This window comes from Lycorma delicatula, chromosome 4 (assembly GCF_047948215.1).
Source record: "Lycorma delicatula isolate Av1 chromosome 4, ASM4794821v1, whole genome shotgun sequence".
Classification (NCBI taxonomy): Eukaryota; Metazoa; Arthropoda; class Insecta; order Hemiptera; family Fulgoridae; genus Lycorma; species Lycorma delicatula.
Genome location: NC_134458.1, coordinates 73699924 through 73721945, shown reverse-complemented (window position 1 = coordinate 73721945; position 22022 = coordinate 73699924). Strand labels below are relative to the sequence as shown.

Below are 22022 nucleotides of genomic sequence, written 5' to 3'. Positions count from 1 at the left end.
TATAGAGTTTTGCACGAAGTATAATTTAGTAATTGCAAACACCCAATTTAAAAATCATAATAGAAGAATATACACTTGGAAAAAGCCAGGCGATACTGCAAGGTATCAGATCGATTATATCATGGTTAAGCAAAGATTTAGAAATCAACTCGTTGACTGTAAAACTTACCCTGGAGCAGACATTGATAGCGACCATAATTTGGTGATAATGAAATGTAGATTGGGGTTTAAAAACCTGAAGAAAAGGTGTTAGATGAATCGGTGGAATTTAGAGAAGCTTGAGGAAGAGGAGGTAAAGAAGATTTTTGAGGAGGACATCGCAAGAGGTCTGAGTAAAAAAGATAAGGTAGAAAATGTAGAAGAAGAATGGGAGAATGTTAAAAAGGAAATTCTTAAATCAGCAGAAGCAAACTTAGGCGGAATAAAGAGAACTGGTAGAAAACCTTGGGTTTCAGACGATATATTGCAGCTGATGGATGAACGTAGAAAATATAAGAATGATAGTGATGAAGAAAGTAAAAGGAACTATCGGCAATTAAGAAATGCTATAAACAGGAAGTGCAAACTGGTGAAAGAAGAGTGGATTAAAGAAAAGTGTTCAGAAGTGGAAAGAGAAATGAACATTGGTAAAATAGACGGAGCATACAGGAAAGTTAAGGAAAATTTTGGGGTACATAAATTAAAATCTAATAATGTGTTAAAGATGGTACACCAATATATAATATGAAAGGTAAAGTCGATAGATGGGTGGAATATATTGAAGAGTTATACAGAGGAAATGAATTAGAAAATGGTGTTATAGAGGAAGAAGAGGAAGTTGAGGAGGATGAAATGGGAGAAACAATACTGAGATCTGAATTTAAGAGAGCATTAAAAGATGGGCAGAAGGCAGAATGGCTCCTGGAATAGACGGAATACCTGTAGAATTACTGCGCAGTGCAGGTGAGGAAGCGATTGATAGATTATACAAACTGGTGTGTAATATTTATGAAAAAGGGGAATTTCCGTCAGACTTCAAAAAAAGTGTTATAGTAATGATACTAAAGAAAGCAGGGGCAGATAAATGTGAAGAATACAGAACAATTAGTTTAACTAGTCTTGCATCAAAAATCTTAACTAGAATTCTATACAGAAGAATTGAGAGGAGAGTGGAGGAAGTGTTAGGAGAAGACCAATTTGGTTTCAGGAAAAGTATAGGGACAAGGGAAGCAATTTTAGGCTTCAGATTAATAGTAGAAGGAAGATTAAAGAAAAACAAACCAACATACTTGGCATTTATAGACCTAGAAAAGGCATTCGATAACGTAGACTGGAATAAAATGTTCAGCATTTTAAAAAAATTAGGGTTCAAATACAGAGATAGAAGAACAATTGCTAACATGTACAGGAACCAAACAGCAACAGTAACAATTGAAGAACATAAGAAAGAAGCCGTAATAAGAAAGGGAGTCCGACAAGGATGTTCCCTATCTCCGTTACTTTTTAATCTTTACATGGAACTAGCAGTTAATGATGTTAAAGAACAATTTAGATTCGGAGTAACAGTACAAGGTGAAAAGATAAAGATGCTACGATTTGCTGATGATATAGTAATTCTAGCCGAGAGTAAAAAGGATTTAGAAGAAACAATGAACGGCATAGATGAAGTCCTACGCAAGAACTATCGCATGAAAATAAACAAGAACAAAACAAAAGTAAATGTAGTAGAAATAACAAAGATGGACCACTGAATGTGAAAATAGGAGGAGAAAAGATTATGGAGGTAGAAGAATTTTGTTATTTGGGAAGTAGAATTACTAAAGATGGACGAAGCAGGAGCGATATAAAATGCCGAATAGCACAAGCTAAACGAGCCTTCAGTAAGAAATATAATTTGTTTACATCAAAAATTAATTTAAATGTCAGGAAAGATTTTTGAAAGTGTATCTGAGAAGAAAAGATTAGAAGCTTTTGAAATGCGGTGCTATAAGAGAATGTTAAAAATCAGATGGGTGGATAAAGTGACAAATGAAGAGGTATTGCGGCAAATAGATGAAGAAAGAAGCATTTGGAAAAATATAGTTAAAAGAAGAGACAGACTTATAGGCCACATACTAAGGCATCCTGGAATAGTCGCTTTAATATTGGAAGGACAGGTAGAAGGGAAAAATTTTGTAGGCAGGCCACGTTTGGAATATGTAAAACAAATTGTTAGGGATGTAGGATGTAGAGGGTATACTGAAATGAAACGACTAGCACTAGATAGGGAATCTTGGAGAGCTGCATCAAACCAGTCAAATGACTGAAGACAAAAAAAAAAATAGTTGGAAAGTGCGGGAAATGTAGTGGAGAATAACATGTCACCTTTTAATTTTTTTCTGAAGACACTTCTCTAGTGTTCCATAGTTTTGTACAGCAGCTAGTGAAAGAACTGATAGGCCATCTTTCCATTTGAGTTTATGACCATAAATACATTTAAAATCAAAATGTAAATAATTTTTAATTTTGTACTGTATTTAAGAAGGAAATGTAAAAAAGAATTAAAATTACAAAACAAAAAAAAACTTTTTATTTTAATACAAAGTATGCTGTAAAACTAGGGATAAAGAATTTAATATTTTTTAAAATCAGTTAATTTTTTTAAAGTTGTTTAATAATATTTATATTGAATGTACCTAAGACTGAAAACTATCTGATCTTATTTTAGGATGGAAAGATTTCTTTCATTAAAAATAATGGTCATGTGTTATTTAAATGTTACTAAATGACTAACATATAAATACGATAACACTACATAAATTTTATGATAAATTGTGATGATAATAATTTAATTTTCTAATATTATTTTTAAAGCAATGTTTAATTCCTTAAAAATATTAACATTATTATGTAATTATCTTTGACTGAGTTATGAATTTTAAATAAATATGAAAGACATAGAAAAACCAACAGAGAATAATAACCTTTGAAAAAAAGAACATCATTAGTCATGTTAAATAAAATTATTGTATTATATAACAGCTGCTGCATCTGACATTATATTCATCGTGTCACCAGCATCTCTTAATAGGCTTGACAAATGAATATGAAAGAAAAGGTTATACAGGTGTCTCATGAAGAAACAGAAAATTATTTAAGGACATGTTCTGCAAGTAAAAATAAAGAAAAGATTTCATTTAAACACAGGGTTTGGAAGGGTAAAATTTGTTTACTAACAGTATGATAAAGTTATTGTATATCAGTCCTAAAAAAATTGTGTTTTTGACACTAATTTTATTTTTTTTTACAACAATATTCTAAAAAATTATTAGACAGATTGTGCTGAGACCTGTTTTATTCAGTTTTCAGGTCAAAAACAATATGAAACTATCAAATTTACCCTTTAATTTAAGTTTCAAGAATTTCAGTTTGGCTTCATTTTATCCTTGAAGCAGAGATTGGGTGAAATTTTTCACAAGTTATAACTTAAAATTTAAGTGTTTCTGGACCCATGTTTATGTGAAATTTTCTCCTTATTTTCAAATTTTAGGACATGTCCTGAAATGTATTCCATTTCTTTGTGAGGCATCCTTATAATATCAGATTGATTAGCTGTAAAATTTTCAGTGATCTTTATTTGGTACACCAAACTCCAGAATTAAAACAACAAACACACACACCTTTACCTTCAATAGTGAGGAGCTTCTAATAAATTCTCACAAAGACTAAAGAATGATATGTTAACATCCATTTTTCTATACCTTACGAAGAATGGTTCAATGCACAATTATGGAATTTTATATAGTGACTTGTTTAGAGAGGGGAATGAATTGATTCTGTTAAATTTGACAAAAAATAAGCTTAAAAGGGTAGGAAGATAATAAGGAATTCTATGTCATGAAGGGGGTTAATGAGGTCTGTTCAAGAAATACGTAGACTGTTTGAATTGCTCGGGCCCAGTTGGTTCCAGTTTGATTGCAGATATCATTATTGGTTGCTTAGTTACAAGGTTGTTTGTGAAGTGTGTTTTCTTTGTTTGGCGGATTTTAGAATGAGTGACTTGAACGAGCAAAGAGTTGCAGTGAAATTTTGTGTTAAACTCTGAAAATCTGTGAGTGAAACTTTCGATATGCTCAAGACGGTTTACGGCGATGTTGCTGTGAAGTGTGTGACATGTTTTAAGTGGCATGGATGTTTTAAAGATGGTTGTCAGTTGATTGAAGATGATGAGCGTCCTGGACGTTCTTCCACGTCAACTGATGACTCAGACGTAGACAAAATCAACATCCTGGTTCGGGCAAATTGACGTCTGACCATCAGAGAGCTTACTGAAGAGTGTGGGATATCAGTTGGATCATGTTACTAGATTTTGACTGAAAAATTGAAGATGCACTGTGTTGCTGCGAAATTTGTTCCACGCCTGATGACAGACAACCAAAAAGCCCATCGCATCCTGGCTTGTCAAGAATTGCTTGAACGTTCAGAAGAAGATGAAAAGTTCTTGTCGAGGATCATAACAGGTGATGAATCTTGGGTGATTGAAACAAAGGTTCAATCGTCCCAGTGGGTGGGTGAAACTATCTCCCAGGCCAAAAAAAGCTCACCAATTTTGTTCCAATGTGAGGGTGATGTTGACAGTTTTTTGTGATGCTCAGGGCGTAGTCCACCACGAGTACTTCCCCCAAGGGTCCACAGTGAACCAGACTTACTGTGTCTTATGTTCTCAAATGTCTGTGGGATGCTATCTGATGGAAAAGGCCAGAAATATGGAAGAGTGGTGACTGGTTTTTTCATCACAACACTCTAGCGCACTCAGCCCTCAGAGTTTTTGGCCAAACATTCGATCACTTTTCTTCCCCACCCACCCTACTCATCTGACCTTGCTCCTTGTGACTTCTTGTTCCCCAAACTCAAAAGTTCTTTGAAAGGAAGAAGATTTGAGACAATTCCCGAGATTGAGGCAAATGCGATGAAGGAACTGAAGAACATCACAAAAGAAGCGTTCCAGGACTATTTCCAAAAGTGGAAACACCGTTGGGATAAGTGTGTATGTCGGGGAGGAGAGTACTTTGAAGGGGACCCAGACAAGTAACTTCTAAATAAAGTACATTTTGTTTTATGATGTTAGTCTATGTATTTTTTGAACAGACCTCGTATATTCACAAGAAGAGGGAAGTTCATTATAAGAAGTAAACATTGCTTCTTGTATATAATTTTTTTAACGTATAAAATCACAATATCATAAGAAAAAAATACCACTTGAATCTCTTAAAAGTTCAACATTTTTAATGTTTCTAATTTTTTATAGCTTAACTTGTGGAACTAAAATTTAACATGTCAAAAGAGGATTTAACATTTGATCCTAATTTCAAGAATAGAGGGGGTATTAAAATTTGTAAAATATTCTGACTCTTTGCTATTCTAAACTATTGAGAATTTTAAAATTATTTTATCTGAATAACATGTTACTAGGATGGTGATAGTTTTCAACCTAAATAATTTTTAATTACATTAATTAAAGTAAAAGTACAGTACCAGTTGTTTAATAAATATTTGATAGTACAGCCAGATGAGGATATAACCAGAATTTTGATACAAAGGATGTAATGATTGTAAAAACTGGTTTTACCAGTTAGTCAATTATCCTAACTAGGTCTGTTGTGATGTAGATGTCATATATGGCCATTGTGGAATACACACAAAATGTAATACCAATTTAGGTGTTTTTCATAATGAAACTTATAATTATTCTTATTTGTTCATAAAATGCTTTGTAATGTATTGCATTTCAAATTACAATAGTTCTGAAGTTGTATTTTGATATTTTATAATTTTTTTTTTAATTCAGATTAAATTCTTTAATTATTATTATTTTATTTTATTCTTATGTAACTTTGACAATTGTAATTATCATTGTGCCTGTGAATTTTATTATGTGTTTATGTATGTATATATATATATATTTTTTTTTTATTTTGAAAGGTGGGAAAAATATTGTTACAAGTTATATAGTGTGTGCTTTCATTGCATTTAAGGTTAAGAGAAAAATAATAGTTTATCTTATTTCTGGTAAAGTAATTTAAGGTGTATATTATACCAGAAAAGTTAAATAACATTGTTCCCAACCATTTCACAATCAATGATAGATGATTAATTACCTATTTACTATAGTTTTAACATTTTATTTAAGTTAGACTGTCTTAATTGAAATCTTATGTAATGTTTGTTGTTTTGTTTTAGGGCTTTTATATCTAGAAGATTACGAAAGACTGAAAGTTATATCATGTGTCTTCCAATTCAAAAACAAAATCTACTTAATGAGTACAAAAGTAATTTTAAGTATATTAAAGAGTGCTTGGATAAAAATCAAGTTGTGATTGATAACATTGTTCAAGGTGTTCCTTATATGTTTGAAAATGTCAATTCAGATTTTCTTGACGGTGTAGATGAAGTAAGTTGTTTAGGTTGTAAAGTTCTTAAAATTGTGTAATAAACAAAACTTATAAAATTTTATTACCCTTCCCACAATTAAATTAAGAATGTTTGACAGTTGAGAATCTGTGCACCTAGATCAGTGTCATTAGCTCGTTATAAATGGATCAAGGAAGTCTTTTTTATTAACGTGTTTCAAGGCTTTATGTGATTTTTACTGTATCTCTTTAATGTTTTCAAATTTTCGTAGACTTTAAGACTTCAGTTACGTCATCAGAAGTGCGAAGTAGTGATAGTGGTCCAAAATCAATGAATAGGCAAGAGTGGAGGATGAATTTCTTTTTTTGGTGGTCAAAACCTCCACAGTGACTGTATTATAAATCAAACCAGTGCATTGTCAGGGTACCATCCTTCTTACATCATTTGTATTTTTGTTTCACTTAAGCAAAAAAATGTTGACTACAGTACAGCTGTAGTCAACATTTTAATTAATATAACTAAAGTTGTGGAATGTTCTTTGACTGCAAGAATATTTCTTGAATTTTAGCAATATTTTTAGGCACCAAGCAGGTTGAGTGACAATACTAAGATATTATATTTAAATACATGCAACTTAAGATACCTGACTTTGCCTGGTCACTGTCAAATTAATTAATTACTCGAAATCTTTTGCATCATAAAATCTGTGTAAACAATACTCCTGGCTTGAAGTTTAAGGCAGTGAGTATAAAGGCTTGATGGATTTCTTTTCATGATGAAGCAAAAGACACAGTTGTCCATGAAAAAATATTTCTTTCCAAATCTACTTCGACCCTTAAACGGCTTGTCCCTGATATTTATTTATTGTTTTAGCAAATGCTAAAACAATAAATAAATATCAGGGACATGCTTTTCAGATGGAAAAGTTGAAAGGAAAGAGAGGAATTCTTGGCATAATTGATATTTTGCCTTCATTAACATCTGTAACAATATTTTCTTTGATTGTAAATTTTTTTTAAAGATGTGATTTGGAGTCTAGTATAATTATAGAGGTGTGGATGGTCCAGGTTTTTTAATATAATGGGTCATCCAAGTTTGAATTTTAGTATGTGTGGAGGTAACCTACCTGATTTCTGAGAAAATAAAAATTCAATAGAAAAATCATTAGAATTATCTTCATTTAAATTGGTATTAATGGATTTGTAGATAACTTCCTCCTTATAAGTAATTTCCTTCAAAAACCAGGTTATTAATAAAATTTACTGAGTCTTGTCAGTATTGTTTCACAAAACCACTTCTTATTTTAGATTTCATTTCTTGAATGTTTTCATAAATATTCTGAATTAAGTGAATTGCAGTGCTTTGAAATTTGTTTTTTGTTGGCCATATATCTACCAGTGAATGATTTCTTCCTTTTATTAAGTTTTTCATCACTACTTAAATTTTTAATGGATTAACTTATTTCAGTTGGCTTCCAATATTCAGTTTTCACATGAAGAGATGGAAAAAGTTGAAGCTGTGTTAAAGCAATTATTTCGTGAGTGGAGTAAATCTGGCCAAGAAGAAAGAAATGCTTCATTCCAGCCTATTCTTGATGAAATTGCACTTCATTTCCCTAAAGATAAATGGTAATAAGTAGCTTAGAAAAATAGCAGTAGGTTATAATTATTTTGTTAAAATCTATTAATTAGTGTTTTTTGTTTTCATTATCCTTGTTCAATATTTTGTCAGAGATATCTGATTTGTTAGAATGGATCTTTTTTGTATAAAAATAATTAAGAAATGTAGGGATAAATGTTTATTATCTATCTTAGAGAAATGTGTGCTATTCTACTATTACAGTCTGTTGGTGGATAATGAATTTAATATTTTGAAAATGTCTTTGGGTGTATTTTAAAATAATAATTACAGATTCTAGAATGATTTAAACTAATAATTGTTCTTCCCTAAGCCAATCAATAAGTCCAAATTTCACTTTTGCTGTAATTATATTTTAATTGCTTTATTTGTATTCTTTTTTTTTTTTTTAATAAAAACTTGTATCTCTATAGTTTTTAATTTTTTAATTACTTTTATGTATAAAAAAAACATTCTGAACCAGAGGTGTTATGTAACAGCACTAAACAGAGGCAAGAAAAAAATAAGTATTTATAATTAATTTTAATTAAAAAAATGGTAATACGTTCAGTTCTATATTTTACTATTCCTTTACTGTTATCAAATTAATATTGTTTCTAAATATTTTTTATTAAATTAAATTCTTTAATATTATGTTTTATTACTATATGTATTATGCTATTAAAAAATTTTCATTGTTTTGTAAAGAAATGATCAACATTGTTAAATCAGTTTTTTACATTCTGAATTATACAAAATTCTGTGAAGTCTGTTTTAAAAAGTATGAGCCTTTTTATTGTTGTGAAGCAGTTCTGGAGTTAAAAAGACAAGCTGTAGTACAGTGTTGTTATGGTACAGCAGTGTTACACTTACATGATTTTTTCTAGCCTTCTTGTTAAAATAATTAACTGAAGTCTTCATTTATAATCATGTAAAACACTTAAAAGTGGTTGAACTTTGACGAAACATAAACACCATTTAAGTGGTCTGGTAAGAAGCCAGACCATGCAATGTTGATGTATGAAAAGTTCAGAATTAACTCATGTAAAATTGTTGATTGACCATTTGAGAACTTCTGATTTTAGTTTTAGTGAAGGTTCAGTATATGCAGTTTTAACATATGATATAAGCAATCACAGGGTTGCTTGAAAATTTGTATCCAAGGTGTTCTTATGTGACAAAAAGATTATCACACTGTTATTGCTCAGGATATTTTTGATTGCTCAATGAGTGATCCTCTTAAGACTGTTATCACTATAACTGGTGATAAAACTGGGCTTTGCCCAGAAACCAAAAACCAAGTTTCTGTTATCAAAATGGAAATCTTCAAAATTTTGTAGGCCAAAGAAGCAAGATAGGTGAAGAACAGAATGATGCTGCCATTTATTTTTTTTTGATAGCATGGAATTCTAATCTTGGATACGTCGTAGAAGGTCAGAGATAAAAAATTTTATTATCAAGAAGTTGTTTTTTTATGGTGCTGTTCAATGCAAAATACAGACTTGTGGAAATTGCATAACTGGAAACTTCATTATGGCAATGACCAACCAAAGAATAAATGGCTGTGTATGATGTTGATCCATTCCTTACACCTCCTTTCTGATTAAATATTATTCATGTTTGAGTTTGAGGATAATATATCTGTGATAAAATATCAGATTTTTGTGAAGTGTACATAAAATTTAGCCTGTGCAATTACTTATTTTTTAATTATTTATAAATGTAATCTCAAAAATATTATATTAGTTTTTCTGTATCAATTTATAGATTTTTGCTCACTGAATTTGTTTGAGTATTCAAAGATTAAGGCTCATGTTTCCAAATTAAATAAACGAGAGGTTATCTCTAAAATAAAGACCATTTCATTGCAAAAAGATTTTATTTTGAAAACTTTATAAATATTTTCTATTTCTCTTAAACTACATACCTTATACTACTTCTTTATATAATTGCCATATGAATCAAGACATTTATTGTAGCAATATACATTTGTTGTAGCTTCAATATACACTCGTATTCTTCTGCCGCCAGTACATTTAGCCACTGATTAACAGCATTTTTAAGTTTTCGTTACCTGCGAATTACTTACCACTCAAAAAGTCTTTCAATTTCTCAAACAAATGGTAATCAGAAGGAGCTAAGTCCAGACTATATGATGGTGATCGTAAATTTCCCATCCAAATGTTTTCAGTAAATCACATGTCGGACCCACAACATGTGGACGTGCATTATTGTGCAGCCACCCATGTTGCCAATTATGAATGACATGCTGTAACTTACTTAGAGTTTTGCAGTAGGCCTTTGTATTTATAGTTATTCCACATGGCATAAAATCAATCAGCAATATGCCAAATCGATCCCAAAAGACTGTGGCCATCAGTTTGTTTCCAAATGGCTTGACCTTTGTTGGTCTGGTTAGTGATTGAGGATGATGTCCTTCACTTGACTGCCATTTTCTCTCTGGCTTGTAATACAAAATCCATGTTTCATTGCCGGTAGCAGCTGAATTAAGGAACTCATCAGCTTTTTCTGTTTAGTGCAAAAAAATTCTGAAGCAGATCCCATTTGGATTTTTTTATGACGTTCCATTAAGACGTGCGGTGCACAAACCTTTCTGAAGCCTAAATGGTCACGAACAGTGCAACCAATAACAGCTCTTGAAACAACAAGAAAAAGAAGGCCAGGTCAGAAATTGTTGAGCGACAATTTTTTCTGATTTCATTATCGACACGTTTCAACAAGTCCTCAGTGATTATCGAAAACCTCCCCAAATGTTCTTCATCATGCACATTAATTCTGTTATTTCTAAACCTTTCACTCCATATTTAGACATTTCTTTCATTCATTACATTATCACTGTACACAGCAACCAACTGCCTATGAATTTCAGCCAGCTTAACGTTTTGATAGTTTAAAAAAACTATCTGTAAAAACTATGTAAACTGCACGTAGTTTACAGTTGGTGGCAACATCAATTTTCCTATTCATTTTATAACGTAATAACTCGCACATAATCAAAGATACTATTATGCAACAGCTTACAGACAACAATGCAGTGTGTACATTACTAGCGTGGCTATGAATGACACAGGTTTGCCAACCTTAAGGAGAGAAATTTCCCAGCGGTCTGTAATTTGGAGATGTATTTTGTAAATAAGACCTTGTGTAATAGTAATTTTTGAACCCTCAGCCCTCAAATCTCTTATACCTGTCTACTTGTATATAATTTCTAACATTATCATCTATGATATGTCAATATTAATCTTTTTTTAATACAAATTTTTGCAATTTTTTAAAATTAATGTATAACTGATGTTTTAAGTACTTTTTTAGGGTATGATAGTTTTCAAAACTCTCCCTAGGATGAAGTCACTACAGGTTCCTGTTGTGTGAAGGAAGAGATTTAGTAATTTTTAACTAAGGTTGTATCTTGATCAACAGAACACATGTTTAGGTTAAGAAGTGGACACACGTAGCCTAAGAAATAATAATTTTGTTGCCTTATTAACATGCAACAAGGTTTGTGAATTAGTTAAAAAGATAATCAAAAGAGAGCATTGCAGATTAGTGTTGCAGTAGTGTGTGTGTGTGTGTATGTGTATATATATATATGTGTGTGTGTGTGTGTGTGCATGCGTGCATGTGGGTGTGTGTGTGTGTGTGTGTGACTTGTGTATTATAATTGGTATGAGGATTACGGATTTATTTATTATTTACAAAAATAGCTTATCTTACTAGCAACATATCGATGTATTGAAACGCATAATAAATTATGATATATGGCACACAAAAAAAGAAGGAATTTGTGGTCATAAATACGTCACTTTTACTTGAGGTCTATAAATATCTTTTCTGACAAATGATATCGGTAAACATGTAGAAATGGTTTTTTGTCAATCTGAATAGCCTTTTGAGTGGTGGGAATTTTTATAAAACGTAGTTTACTGAATCTACTTTCAATTATACTAACATATGTTACCAATCTGTGATTTATGACACGGGTTTTTCATCATATTTTGCCCAATTTTCAACCGATTTGCTCGAAAGTATTATTTTTAAAATCAGTAAACTATGTTTCAAAACTCAAAAAAAAAAAAAAAATTCGCTAATAAAAAACTAATAAAAAATTTTCACAAGAGGGTAGCATAAGACTATGAATGGAGGCAATCAGATACAAACATATTTTCGCGGAGCGCTAATCAACCGCGGATCATTGTGATGGGAAAACGTTAAAGTTCAAATATTCATGCAGATGTCAATCGACATTCGAGTAAAACTGGATTGTGAAAGTGCAGGGCTCACGCGACAGTTGAGGACTAAGGGTTAATGGTTATGCCAAATTATTTTTCTTTTATTTATTTGAGAATACTTTTAAGTATATTGATTATTTCTATTATTTTTTTTAAGAGAGTAAAATAATTTAATTTAATTTTTTTCAGTGTTCCTCATCAAATAAATGTTTTAGTGCCTGGAGCAGGTCTTGGTCGGCTGGCATTTGAGGTCGCAAGACTTGGCTATTCTTGTCAGGGAAATGAATTTTCTCTCTATATGTTGTTTGCATCAAATTTTTTGCTCAATAGGTATGTAATAATCAATTTTTTTTTTTCTTTAATATGACCAGTGTAAAAAAAATAACTTTGACATAATATAAATTCATCCCTCACCATCCTTAGTGTCATTTTGGGGGACAATAGGAGCTAAAGAATTTTAAATGTGAATCCCTATCAAGTAGTATCTCATTTTAAACATCTCTTATAGTGAAGGAAAGCTACTGAAGGCAGAGGCTGTCATTTCCTTGTGTAGATTTTCTATATAGCATTTTTGTGCTTAATTAAACTGTTATCATTACTAATGATACTAGACTGATAGAAACTCTCAGTTAGTGATGAAAAACTATATTTAGTTTCTGGTGAAAGTAAATATCAGGTAAGTATTATAAAACTTTACATAAAAGTAAATATTGTTTTACTTTTTTGAAGATAATCAATTAACAAAATTCTGTGATTATCCCAAAAAACAGTTGCCATCACCTTCCCGGCTGATGGAATCATCTTTGCTTTTTTGGAGCAGGTTCACCCTTTGCAGTCCACTGTTTTGACTCTTGTTTCATCTCAGGAGTGTAGAGGTGGATCCACGTTTCTTTTACAGTTGTGAATCGACGCAAAAAATCTGACTCGTGCTTAAACTGCTCCAGCAGGGCCTTGGAAATGTTCATTCAAGTGCGTTTTTGGTCCAAAGTGAGTAAACACGGCACCCAACATGCGGATAACTTATGCATATCCAATTCTTCAGTTAGTATATGACAAAAATGATCTTTTGATATGCTCATAGCCTCTGCTATCTCTCTAACTTAATTTGTCGGTCGTCCAGTACCATTTAGTGAACTTTTTTGATGATATCAGTGGTGGTTGCAGTTTTTGGCCATCTCGAACGCTCATCATCAACCAAGCTGGTATGACCATGTTTGCCACGGTGGCAAATGATTGAACAGAGTTCCTGTAAGCAGTCTCCAACTCCGTTTTAATTTTCATTTCAAATGCAAGTATTTAATAACTCCGTGATATTTGATATTTCCATTTTCACAGAAACACTCGCAATGACTTACTCAAACAACAGCTGAGCTCAAAAATGGCTGAAATTAGAGTGAGTACCTTTCAACGCATGTGCGAATACATTCCATAACTTCTGTTGACAAGTGCTGCCATCTTCACGTTGAGGCTCAAAACTTTCCAGACAACCCTCTTATATCAGTTTCAATTTTTTAATGTGTTTTTGTTATAACTTCTGTAAATTTGAATAGATCTTAAAAAAATTATATAAGCAATCATCTTCATTTAGTTTAGGCCATTGCTTGATTTTTTATTGCAGCAAATAATAAAGAAATCCATAAATTTATGTTCAAAAAATTAATTTGAATGATTTAATAATATTTTTTGTGTTAAGTTTGTTCTGGCTATACAAATTGTGTTTTTTTAACTTCATATCTGAAGTGAATGAATATATTATTGCTGTTTATTCAGCACTCAGACGTTTTATTTCCAATGAAATAAGCACTGTAGAAATTATTTTTGAATCTTCTATTTAAGAAAAAGAATTTTTGTATCTATAACTAAACTAATCCTTTTAGTGAGGTGTTTCAGAGTTTAGTGTACTCAAATTGCCAAGGAAAAAATAAAAATTATATTCTAATTAAAAACTGATATAAAATCTGAACTCTAATGTACTGCATTAATTTTATTGTTTTATTCAGAAGTAAGTGCTGTACATGCCTATAACAATGAGTCCTAAAAAAACAATTTTCTGAAATAAATTTTACATGTAATGTGTAGAGTAAAAGAAAAGAATATTTTTAGTTTAAACCAAAATAACTACCTCATAAAAGGACAATTCTAAATGATGGACTGAATTTAGTAACTGTATATTTCTTGAACTGTACATTGTATCTGATTGATCTACATAATAGTTGAGAGAGTAGGTCTAAAAGTTTCAAATAACATCACTAGAGGGCATGTAGTTGCATAAACGATCACTAGTGTTTTTTTTCCAACTTCCTGGAACCGCTCTACAGAGCATTGCGTTGTAAAGGGGAGAGTAATGCCGTCAGATGTCAATGTTGGCTTTGGCCAATGGCTTTGTGTGGCAGAGAATTTAAAAAGTGTTAGACGAATTGGAGAAAGTTTTGTATAAAGTCCAAGAAAGTCAACCTATAGAGTGAGCCAAGAATTTGGAATACCAACATCTTTTACAGGCTCTTCTTAGAAGTGACAAATCAAAGCATGTTGAACCTTGTAATCAAATGCTTGAAAACATGGAGGTTGACTCTTTTCTTCTGCATTTAATTTTTAGTGATGAAGGAACGTTCCATCTCAGTGGAAAAGTGAATAGACACAATGTTTGCATATGAGGGTCTAAAAAATCCCCATGACACACTACAAAATGAGAGAGAATTCCTCAAGGTTAATGTGTTTTGTGCCCTATTGTAAACAAAGGTTTATGGACCACTCTTTTTTGTGGAACACATGGTTACTGGGATAACATACCAGGACTTGCTGAAAAACTGGTTTTCCCTCAACTAAATGAAGATTCACAAGACTTCATTTTTAAACAGTACGTTGCTCCATCCCATTGGCACCTCTGTTCAACACTAACTGAATGAATCTCTACCTCAACGATGGATAGGATGCATTGGTAATGAGGACCTGGCTCTTCAGTCCTGGCCTCCAAGATGACCTGATCTCACACCATGTGAATTTTTTTTTGTGGAAGTTTTGGTGAAAGATGCAGTTTACGTATCTACTCTACCAACAAATCTAGCCAACCTGTGGAACCTCTTTTTTTTCCTGTTTAGCCTCCGGTAACTATCGTTTAGATAATTCTTCCGAGGATGAATGAGGATGATATGTATGAGTATAAATGAAGTGTAGTCTTGTACATTCTCAGTTCGACCATTCCTGAGATGTGTGGTTAATTGAAACCCAACCACTAAAGAACACCGGTATCCACGATCTAGTATTCAAATTCGTGTAAAAATAACTGGTTTTACTAGGACTTGAATGCTGCAACTCTCGACTTCCAAATCAGCTGATTTGGGAAGACGCGTTAGCCACTAGACCAACCCGGTTGGTTTAACCTGTGGAACCTACTACTACTTAGATGTGTGCCGTGCAGCTGGAGGGGGGCTACATTGAACATTTATGAATTGTATCTGTGAACTTTATTGTGAGTATTATCAGATGTAATTTACTTCACATTTTTCATTAGTTCTTAATTTGGAATACAGTTACAAAATTGAGTCTATCATTTTGAAATACCTTATTTATTTCGCCATAGCCATGTGAAAAATTAACTAGCTTTCAATCTTTATTTTATATAAAAGTTTAGTGATACTATTCTACCATCAGAAAATTAATTTAAAACGTAGCATCTGATTGTGATGCTTTTTTGTGATAGTTTATGAAACATAATGACAGGAAAAAGTTATTGGTCACACTATTAAAGATTTTATACCTAAATGATTAAATTAAAATTGAAAATCTAATATTACACTTACTGTGAACTTATATGCTCAGTATATGTTATATAAAACCAATATCAAAAAAACATGTTATAATGGACCCACGGAACATGCATATAACCTTTAAACAATAATTAACAACTCAGCTATCTTTTATGAAAAACTAGTAGGCTTTGTTTATAAAAGTATAACCTAGTAAAGTGAAGGTTTTGGACTTTTTTAATAGTTCATGTGGTGGTAACACATATTGTTTGCCAAAAATGTTAAAATCTGTGTCACCTACTACAGAGTGTCCCATATAAATGCAACCCAACCTTATATTGGTAGGTATTGAAATAATAAAAAGGCGTGTGTAAATGTAAATGTAATTTTTATTATTACCATCCATTACCTTACATTTAGAGTAAATGTTGGAAGTGGCTGTCATCTTCTTGAATACAAGCTTCAATTCTTTTTACAGCGTTTCTTGCAACTTTTTCCAAAGTTTGTGGGTGGATATTTAATACAGCTTGTTCAATATTGACTTTCAAGTGTTCGTGGTTGTTGCTGTAGGCTTTTTCTTTGAGGTAACCCCATAGAAAAAAATCTGCCGCAGTCAAATCTGGAGATCTTAGTGGCCACAAGCCTCGACCGATAACACGATTACCAAAGAATTCCTCAACGAAATCAGAAGTTGAACCTGCGTAGTGCGATGTTGCACCGTCATGTTGTAGCCAGCAGTGTCTGTCTTCCTCTTCCAAGAGTGCAATGAACTGAAATAAAATATCCTTATGTCGTTCTGCATTAATGGTGTACTCGAAAAAAATAGGACTGATTATTTTCTTCTGCGTTATCACGCACCACACGCCCAACTTCTGTGGGTGTAATTGTTTTTCGTGATAAATGTGGGGGATTTTCAGCACTCCAAATTGTACTGTTTTGGCTGTTTACGTAGCCATCCAAATGAAACTGTGCTTCATCTGTGAAAAATAACGAATCCATAACATTAATTCCCTCACGCAGAAATCGACGGAACCATTGAGAATATTGTAACCGTTTTTCTTTGTCGGGCTCAAGAAGTTGATGAACTGTTTGAATGCGATAAGTTCGTAATTGTAATTGTTTGGTCGCCCGATGAACAGTTGATTTAGACAAATTAATTTCAGCAGTCAAACGTCTGAATAATTTATTTGGCGAGGCGAGTAATCGGTCTTTGATTTCAGTGACTGTATCTGTATTCAACACTGACGCAGATCTTTTGTGTTCCTTGTTATAAACAGAACCAGTCTCTCTAAATTTTGCAACTAACCTTAATACTGATGTTTTGTTAGGAGCTGGGTTATCTGGGTACTTATGGTGAAACCACTGATTTCGTACTGAAGTACGACTCAACAATGAAAACACGCTCATCTAGCGAAAACACCATCTTATCTGTAGCAATACACTGAACGTTATGATCGCATTGTTGTTACTATCGGTAGTGTTCTACTGCGTCGCCGCGATGTTCAGATGTTGGACGAGTCCATTTCAGTAACGAGTAGGGGAGTAAGCTTGACTTTTGAAATTTCATGGATGAGTGATTAATGGGTTGCGTTTTATATGGGACACCCTGTAGGTAGACTGGCACTTCATGCTTATACTTGGTAGATGCCTAAAATGTTTAAGTTCTGTTTCTTAAAGTCTTTCTTAAATGAGCTAAATCAGTTTATTCTTTAATTTTCTCTTGTAATTTATTATTCTGTATTTATATTTAATAATTTTAAATTACATGTTTACTTGTACTTCTGAAAACGGTTGAACATTTTAGATTCCTATAATGTTTTTTTAAGTTTTATTTATGCTTAATTTGATAAATTTATTTATGATTTGATAAACTATTTTAATTGCTAACATATCTCTTTAATATGAATTCTGCATCAATTAATATATCCACAATGCTGATAAAGCAAAATTTAGTAAAGACTGTGGTGTCCTGGGTAAGATGATAAACTGCATACTTTATAACCTGATGGCAGGAACTTCTTTGGGAGTACCTCAAAAAATAAATATATTGGTGGATAAGGTAAAATGTCAATGACCAAAGGCATGTTCAATGAACTGGTTCCATAGATCGTAGGAAAAAAGTGAAGATGGGTCAATAGCCATTTTAAGCACTACTTTTTTCTTTCTTTTAGTAATTTGATGGGAGAGGTGGTGAAATTAGTTATTCTTGTTGTATTTATAATACAGCTCACAGCTCCTCTTTTTTTCTCCCAACCAAATAGCGGGTTGTTCTACCACTGGCACTGGTACTTAAATGTTTTATTGCTTCACTTTTTAAAAAGAATACAAGGAAGTTTATTTTTTATAATATTTTATTAATATTTCATTATAGCTTTTTGTAGGGATTTATTCTGTAAAATTAAAATTCTCCAAAAGAATTTTTTCTCAAGATATTCATGACAGAGTTTGTAAAACATCTTGAGTGTGGAGAGTATATATGTGTCTTGAGAGTATATATACTGAATTTTCATGAAGTTAAAAAATTGATTTTTTTTCAAATAAATTTTTATAATATTTAATCTAGTCAGAACAAGAATATATGGTGGGTGATCTTTATAAAAAAAATTGTGATTTTTTTTTTCATGAAATGACTTGTTATTAGTGTATTTTATTTTTAGATAATCATGTACTTGAGTAAGTAAATTATGATGTATTTTTTATTCTTTAAAGATGTTCTGGTACCAGTGTATTCACTATTCACCCATGGGTTCACCACTTTTGTAATAATTTAAACATTGAAGCTCAGTCTTACAGTATTGATTTCCCTGATGTTGATCCTTTGGAGCTTAGAGGTAAAAAGCAGTCTTTTTCAATGACTGCAGGTGATTTTGTTGAGGTAAGTTTTTAAGTACGATTGGTTTACTATTGTTTCACATTAGATTAATGTGTTATTTACCTGTTTTCTTGCTATATGAGTTTCTTTTCCTTTATTGTGTTGTTTTAGTACTGTCAATGGTAAAGTTTAATATTATTTTAAATCTGGATGGTCATTTCATTATGGTGTTACAAAATATGATTGTTGGGTAAAACATTTATGACCACTTTGTTAATTAAATTTTTTTTAATTAGTCATGATGGGAGGAAATCAGAACCATGAAAATATGAATATATTAATTGTTCTCAGATCATGCGTGATCTTCTCATTATGAATTTATTTTCAAGGTTTTTTCTAATGCTTTGAATTTTTTTTTTAAATATTTAAAATGTGCATGTTTTGGTTGTTAAGACTGTCATACATTTTGATTGGGAAAATTGACTCATGTTGATCTATGAACAAAATGTTTCCATACCTGTTTCTCAGTGATTTCTTCATTTCTGCCTTATCTCATGTTATATATAGTCAATGTTTCTGTCATCCTTTTCTGCTATTCCACTTTATTTTGACCTTCCCATTTCTTTAGACCCTTTCTTTTAGTTCTACCACTATCTTATCTTTCTACTTTAATTTGTGCCTTCTGCTCTTTCTTTTCTCTACCATTTGCAGTCTGAATCTTGTTTCTAACATACTTCTTACTCCTTTACTCAACATGTTCAAACCATCTAGGACTATAGTCTTGCAGCTTTCTGCCTATAGGATACACCTTAGTTATCCCTACATTGTATTAATCTCTTATCTTGCTGTTTCTTAGTAATTATTTAATCAATATTCATGAATGATAACTGATAGGAGACTCCTTCAGTTACTTCTAAGTTAAGTGTGCTTGAAATGACTTAACGGTTTTTATCTTTTAGTGTTTAAATTATTTCTAAGCTTCTTGGTGATATAATGATTAAAGGAGAATCAAAAATGTACATTCTGCTTAAAAGAATTTCTTTATTTAAACTAAATACTCGAAGAAATATTTAAAGACTTGTAAAAAAACGTTTTTTTAAATTTAACATATACTTTTGCGATTTTATAACGATATGTTCTTTATTTTTCATTTTATTTTAATTAATATTGTAAAAAAATCTTTTCCGTTGCTAATTATTCATAAAATTTGTTTTCTAGTGTATCTTGTTAGCAGTTTACATTAAACAAATTTTCTTTTGATGGGGAGTTAGAAGGTCTAGCTTTAGCTGATTGATATTAACCTAGTGGACCTATTGTGGATGGAAAACAGTCATTCAGACTTGGTAACTTATTATTGACAAACAGGTCTACTGGGGGCTGTTCTCTACCATATCACTTCATTTATGTATAAGTTACGTTAGTCCTCACATCCTCTTAATTGACCAACTGAGTCCTTTATCTCTATCCATTAAACCTGAAGTGGTAAAGAAGGGATAAAGGATAAGGAAAATAGGTGGATAACAAGAAAGGACAACCTGTTTACAGAGGAACTGCAGAACATGACAAACAATGTCATTCAGAAGATAGCTTCAAAGATTCCCTTAAGCTGACAAGTGTATATTTCACACACAAGCGCATAGGATTCTTACAAAGAGTAGTTCTTTATCAATGTATGATTTTTATTTTGATCAGCTTAAATGTATAATGGAACAAAATTATTATTCTTACAAAAACTATGTAGCCATCTGGAAACAAATTCAGACTGTATAAAGAATTCATCTTCTTGTTAAAGTTCACATATTTATGTGAACTAAGGCATTCACAAATGCATTGATGAAAAAAATGCATGGTGAAATAATCATTAAAAAAACAACTTACACTGACTGGCACATTGCCTAGCAATGTACAGAGTGACAGAATCAATGTTTGCAAATTACCTCAGAAACAGTGCATGCACATACACACATGTAAACACACCCGCAAATGTCAACCATAACATGGACATTTTATTCAATGTTCATAAAAACCAAGATTTCAAGAAGAATGAAAAATGTGCAAGATGAATGTAATCACACTTAACTGTTAACAATATGTCAGATGACCAAACAAAATAATTCGAATGCATTATTGATTACATACTTAAGAAATTTTCTATTTTTTTTAAAGAATACTGCCACTAACAACAGTGCTACTGGAAACTATACTGAAGAAGGTGTTGATTAATTTTAAAGTGAGTTGAATATAATTATTAATGTACAATATTCATGTATAATTTGAATATTAATGTATGTTTAATTTTTTATGCATTTGTGTGAATGTATATGCATATTTTGACATTGTTTAATTTGTATTGATTACAAAATAGTCAAAAACAATAAACGAAAATGAAATTAAATAATTAGTAGAATCTTATTAATCATAAAATTTATATTCACTTTACTGTAGTAATAATTTGTGTGCTGTTTTTAACAGATATACAACACTGCCAATGAGTGGGACTGTGTGGCATCCTGTTTCTTTATTGATTGTGTTTCAAATATAGTCGATGTAATCGAAACTATTTATAAAATTCTTAAACCAGGTATTTATTAAGTTACAAACTAAAATATTGCTTATCATCTCATTTACTGAAAATATATTTAATTTTACTTTACTGAATACATTTGTTTCTTACTGCATATAGTTATATTATTGTTGTTTTTTTGTCCTTTTTTTATGGTAGGTGCCCAAATGTTCAAAAAAGTACGGGCAATTTTGTCTCTTTTGGTTCAACATTACTAGGCCATTTATACTGTTTTTTTTTTTTCTTAATGCAGGTAATGGTGTACTGTAACAGCATATTTACAATTTTCTTCATGAACTATTCAATTTTCCAGAATTATTTTGAATTTTGACATTTTAGGATATGAATTGGAAAAAAATATTTATGTTATTCCATGTGCAACATTTATTAACAGCTATTTCATATAAGTTATTCAAGTGATATTTTTGAATGTGGTGTTTTGGTGCTTTTCACTAGAATCTGTTTACCTGAAGTAAAATTAAGTGAAAGGTTCTCTTGTTGCCAATTTTCTTTCTGATTTCTAATCTACAGTGTCAGCATTCTGTCAAGAGAAAAGTAAAAGTAATTGGTGGATAGCTTTTTGAAAAAAAAATGACTGATTATGTTTCTAAAAAAAATCCAATTTTAGCAATAAGAAGATGCAGGATATGAGTGGAAAATACTGT

The 22022-nt window shown here is 31.5% G+C and overlaps 1 protein-coding gene across 3 annotated transcripts in view; it reads left to right on the top strand.

The window, feature by feature from the left end:
• Positions 1 to 22022, top strand: part of LOC142323554 (carnosine N-methyltransferase) — a 39691-nt gene that overhangs the window by 5527 nt on the left and 12142 nt on the right. For all 3 annotated transcript variants that reach the window (XM_075363341.1, XM_075363342.1, XM_075363343.1), the window contains 5 exons: positions 6199 to 6409; positions 7837 to 7997; positions 12426 to 12566; positions 18692 to 18857; positions 21267 to 21375. In XM_075363341.1, coding sequence (XP_075219456.1) covers positions 6199 to 6409; positions 7837 to 7997; positions 12426 to 12566; positions 18692 to 18857; positions 21267 to 21375 — 788 coding nt within the window. The remainder of the gene's footprint in view (positions 1 to 6198; positions 6410 to 7836; positions 7998 to 12425; positions 12567 to 18691; positions 18858 to 21266; positions 21376 to 22022) is intronic.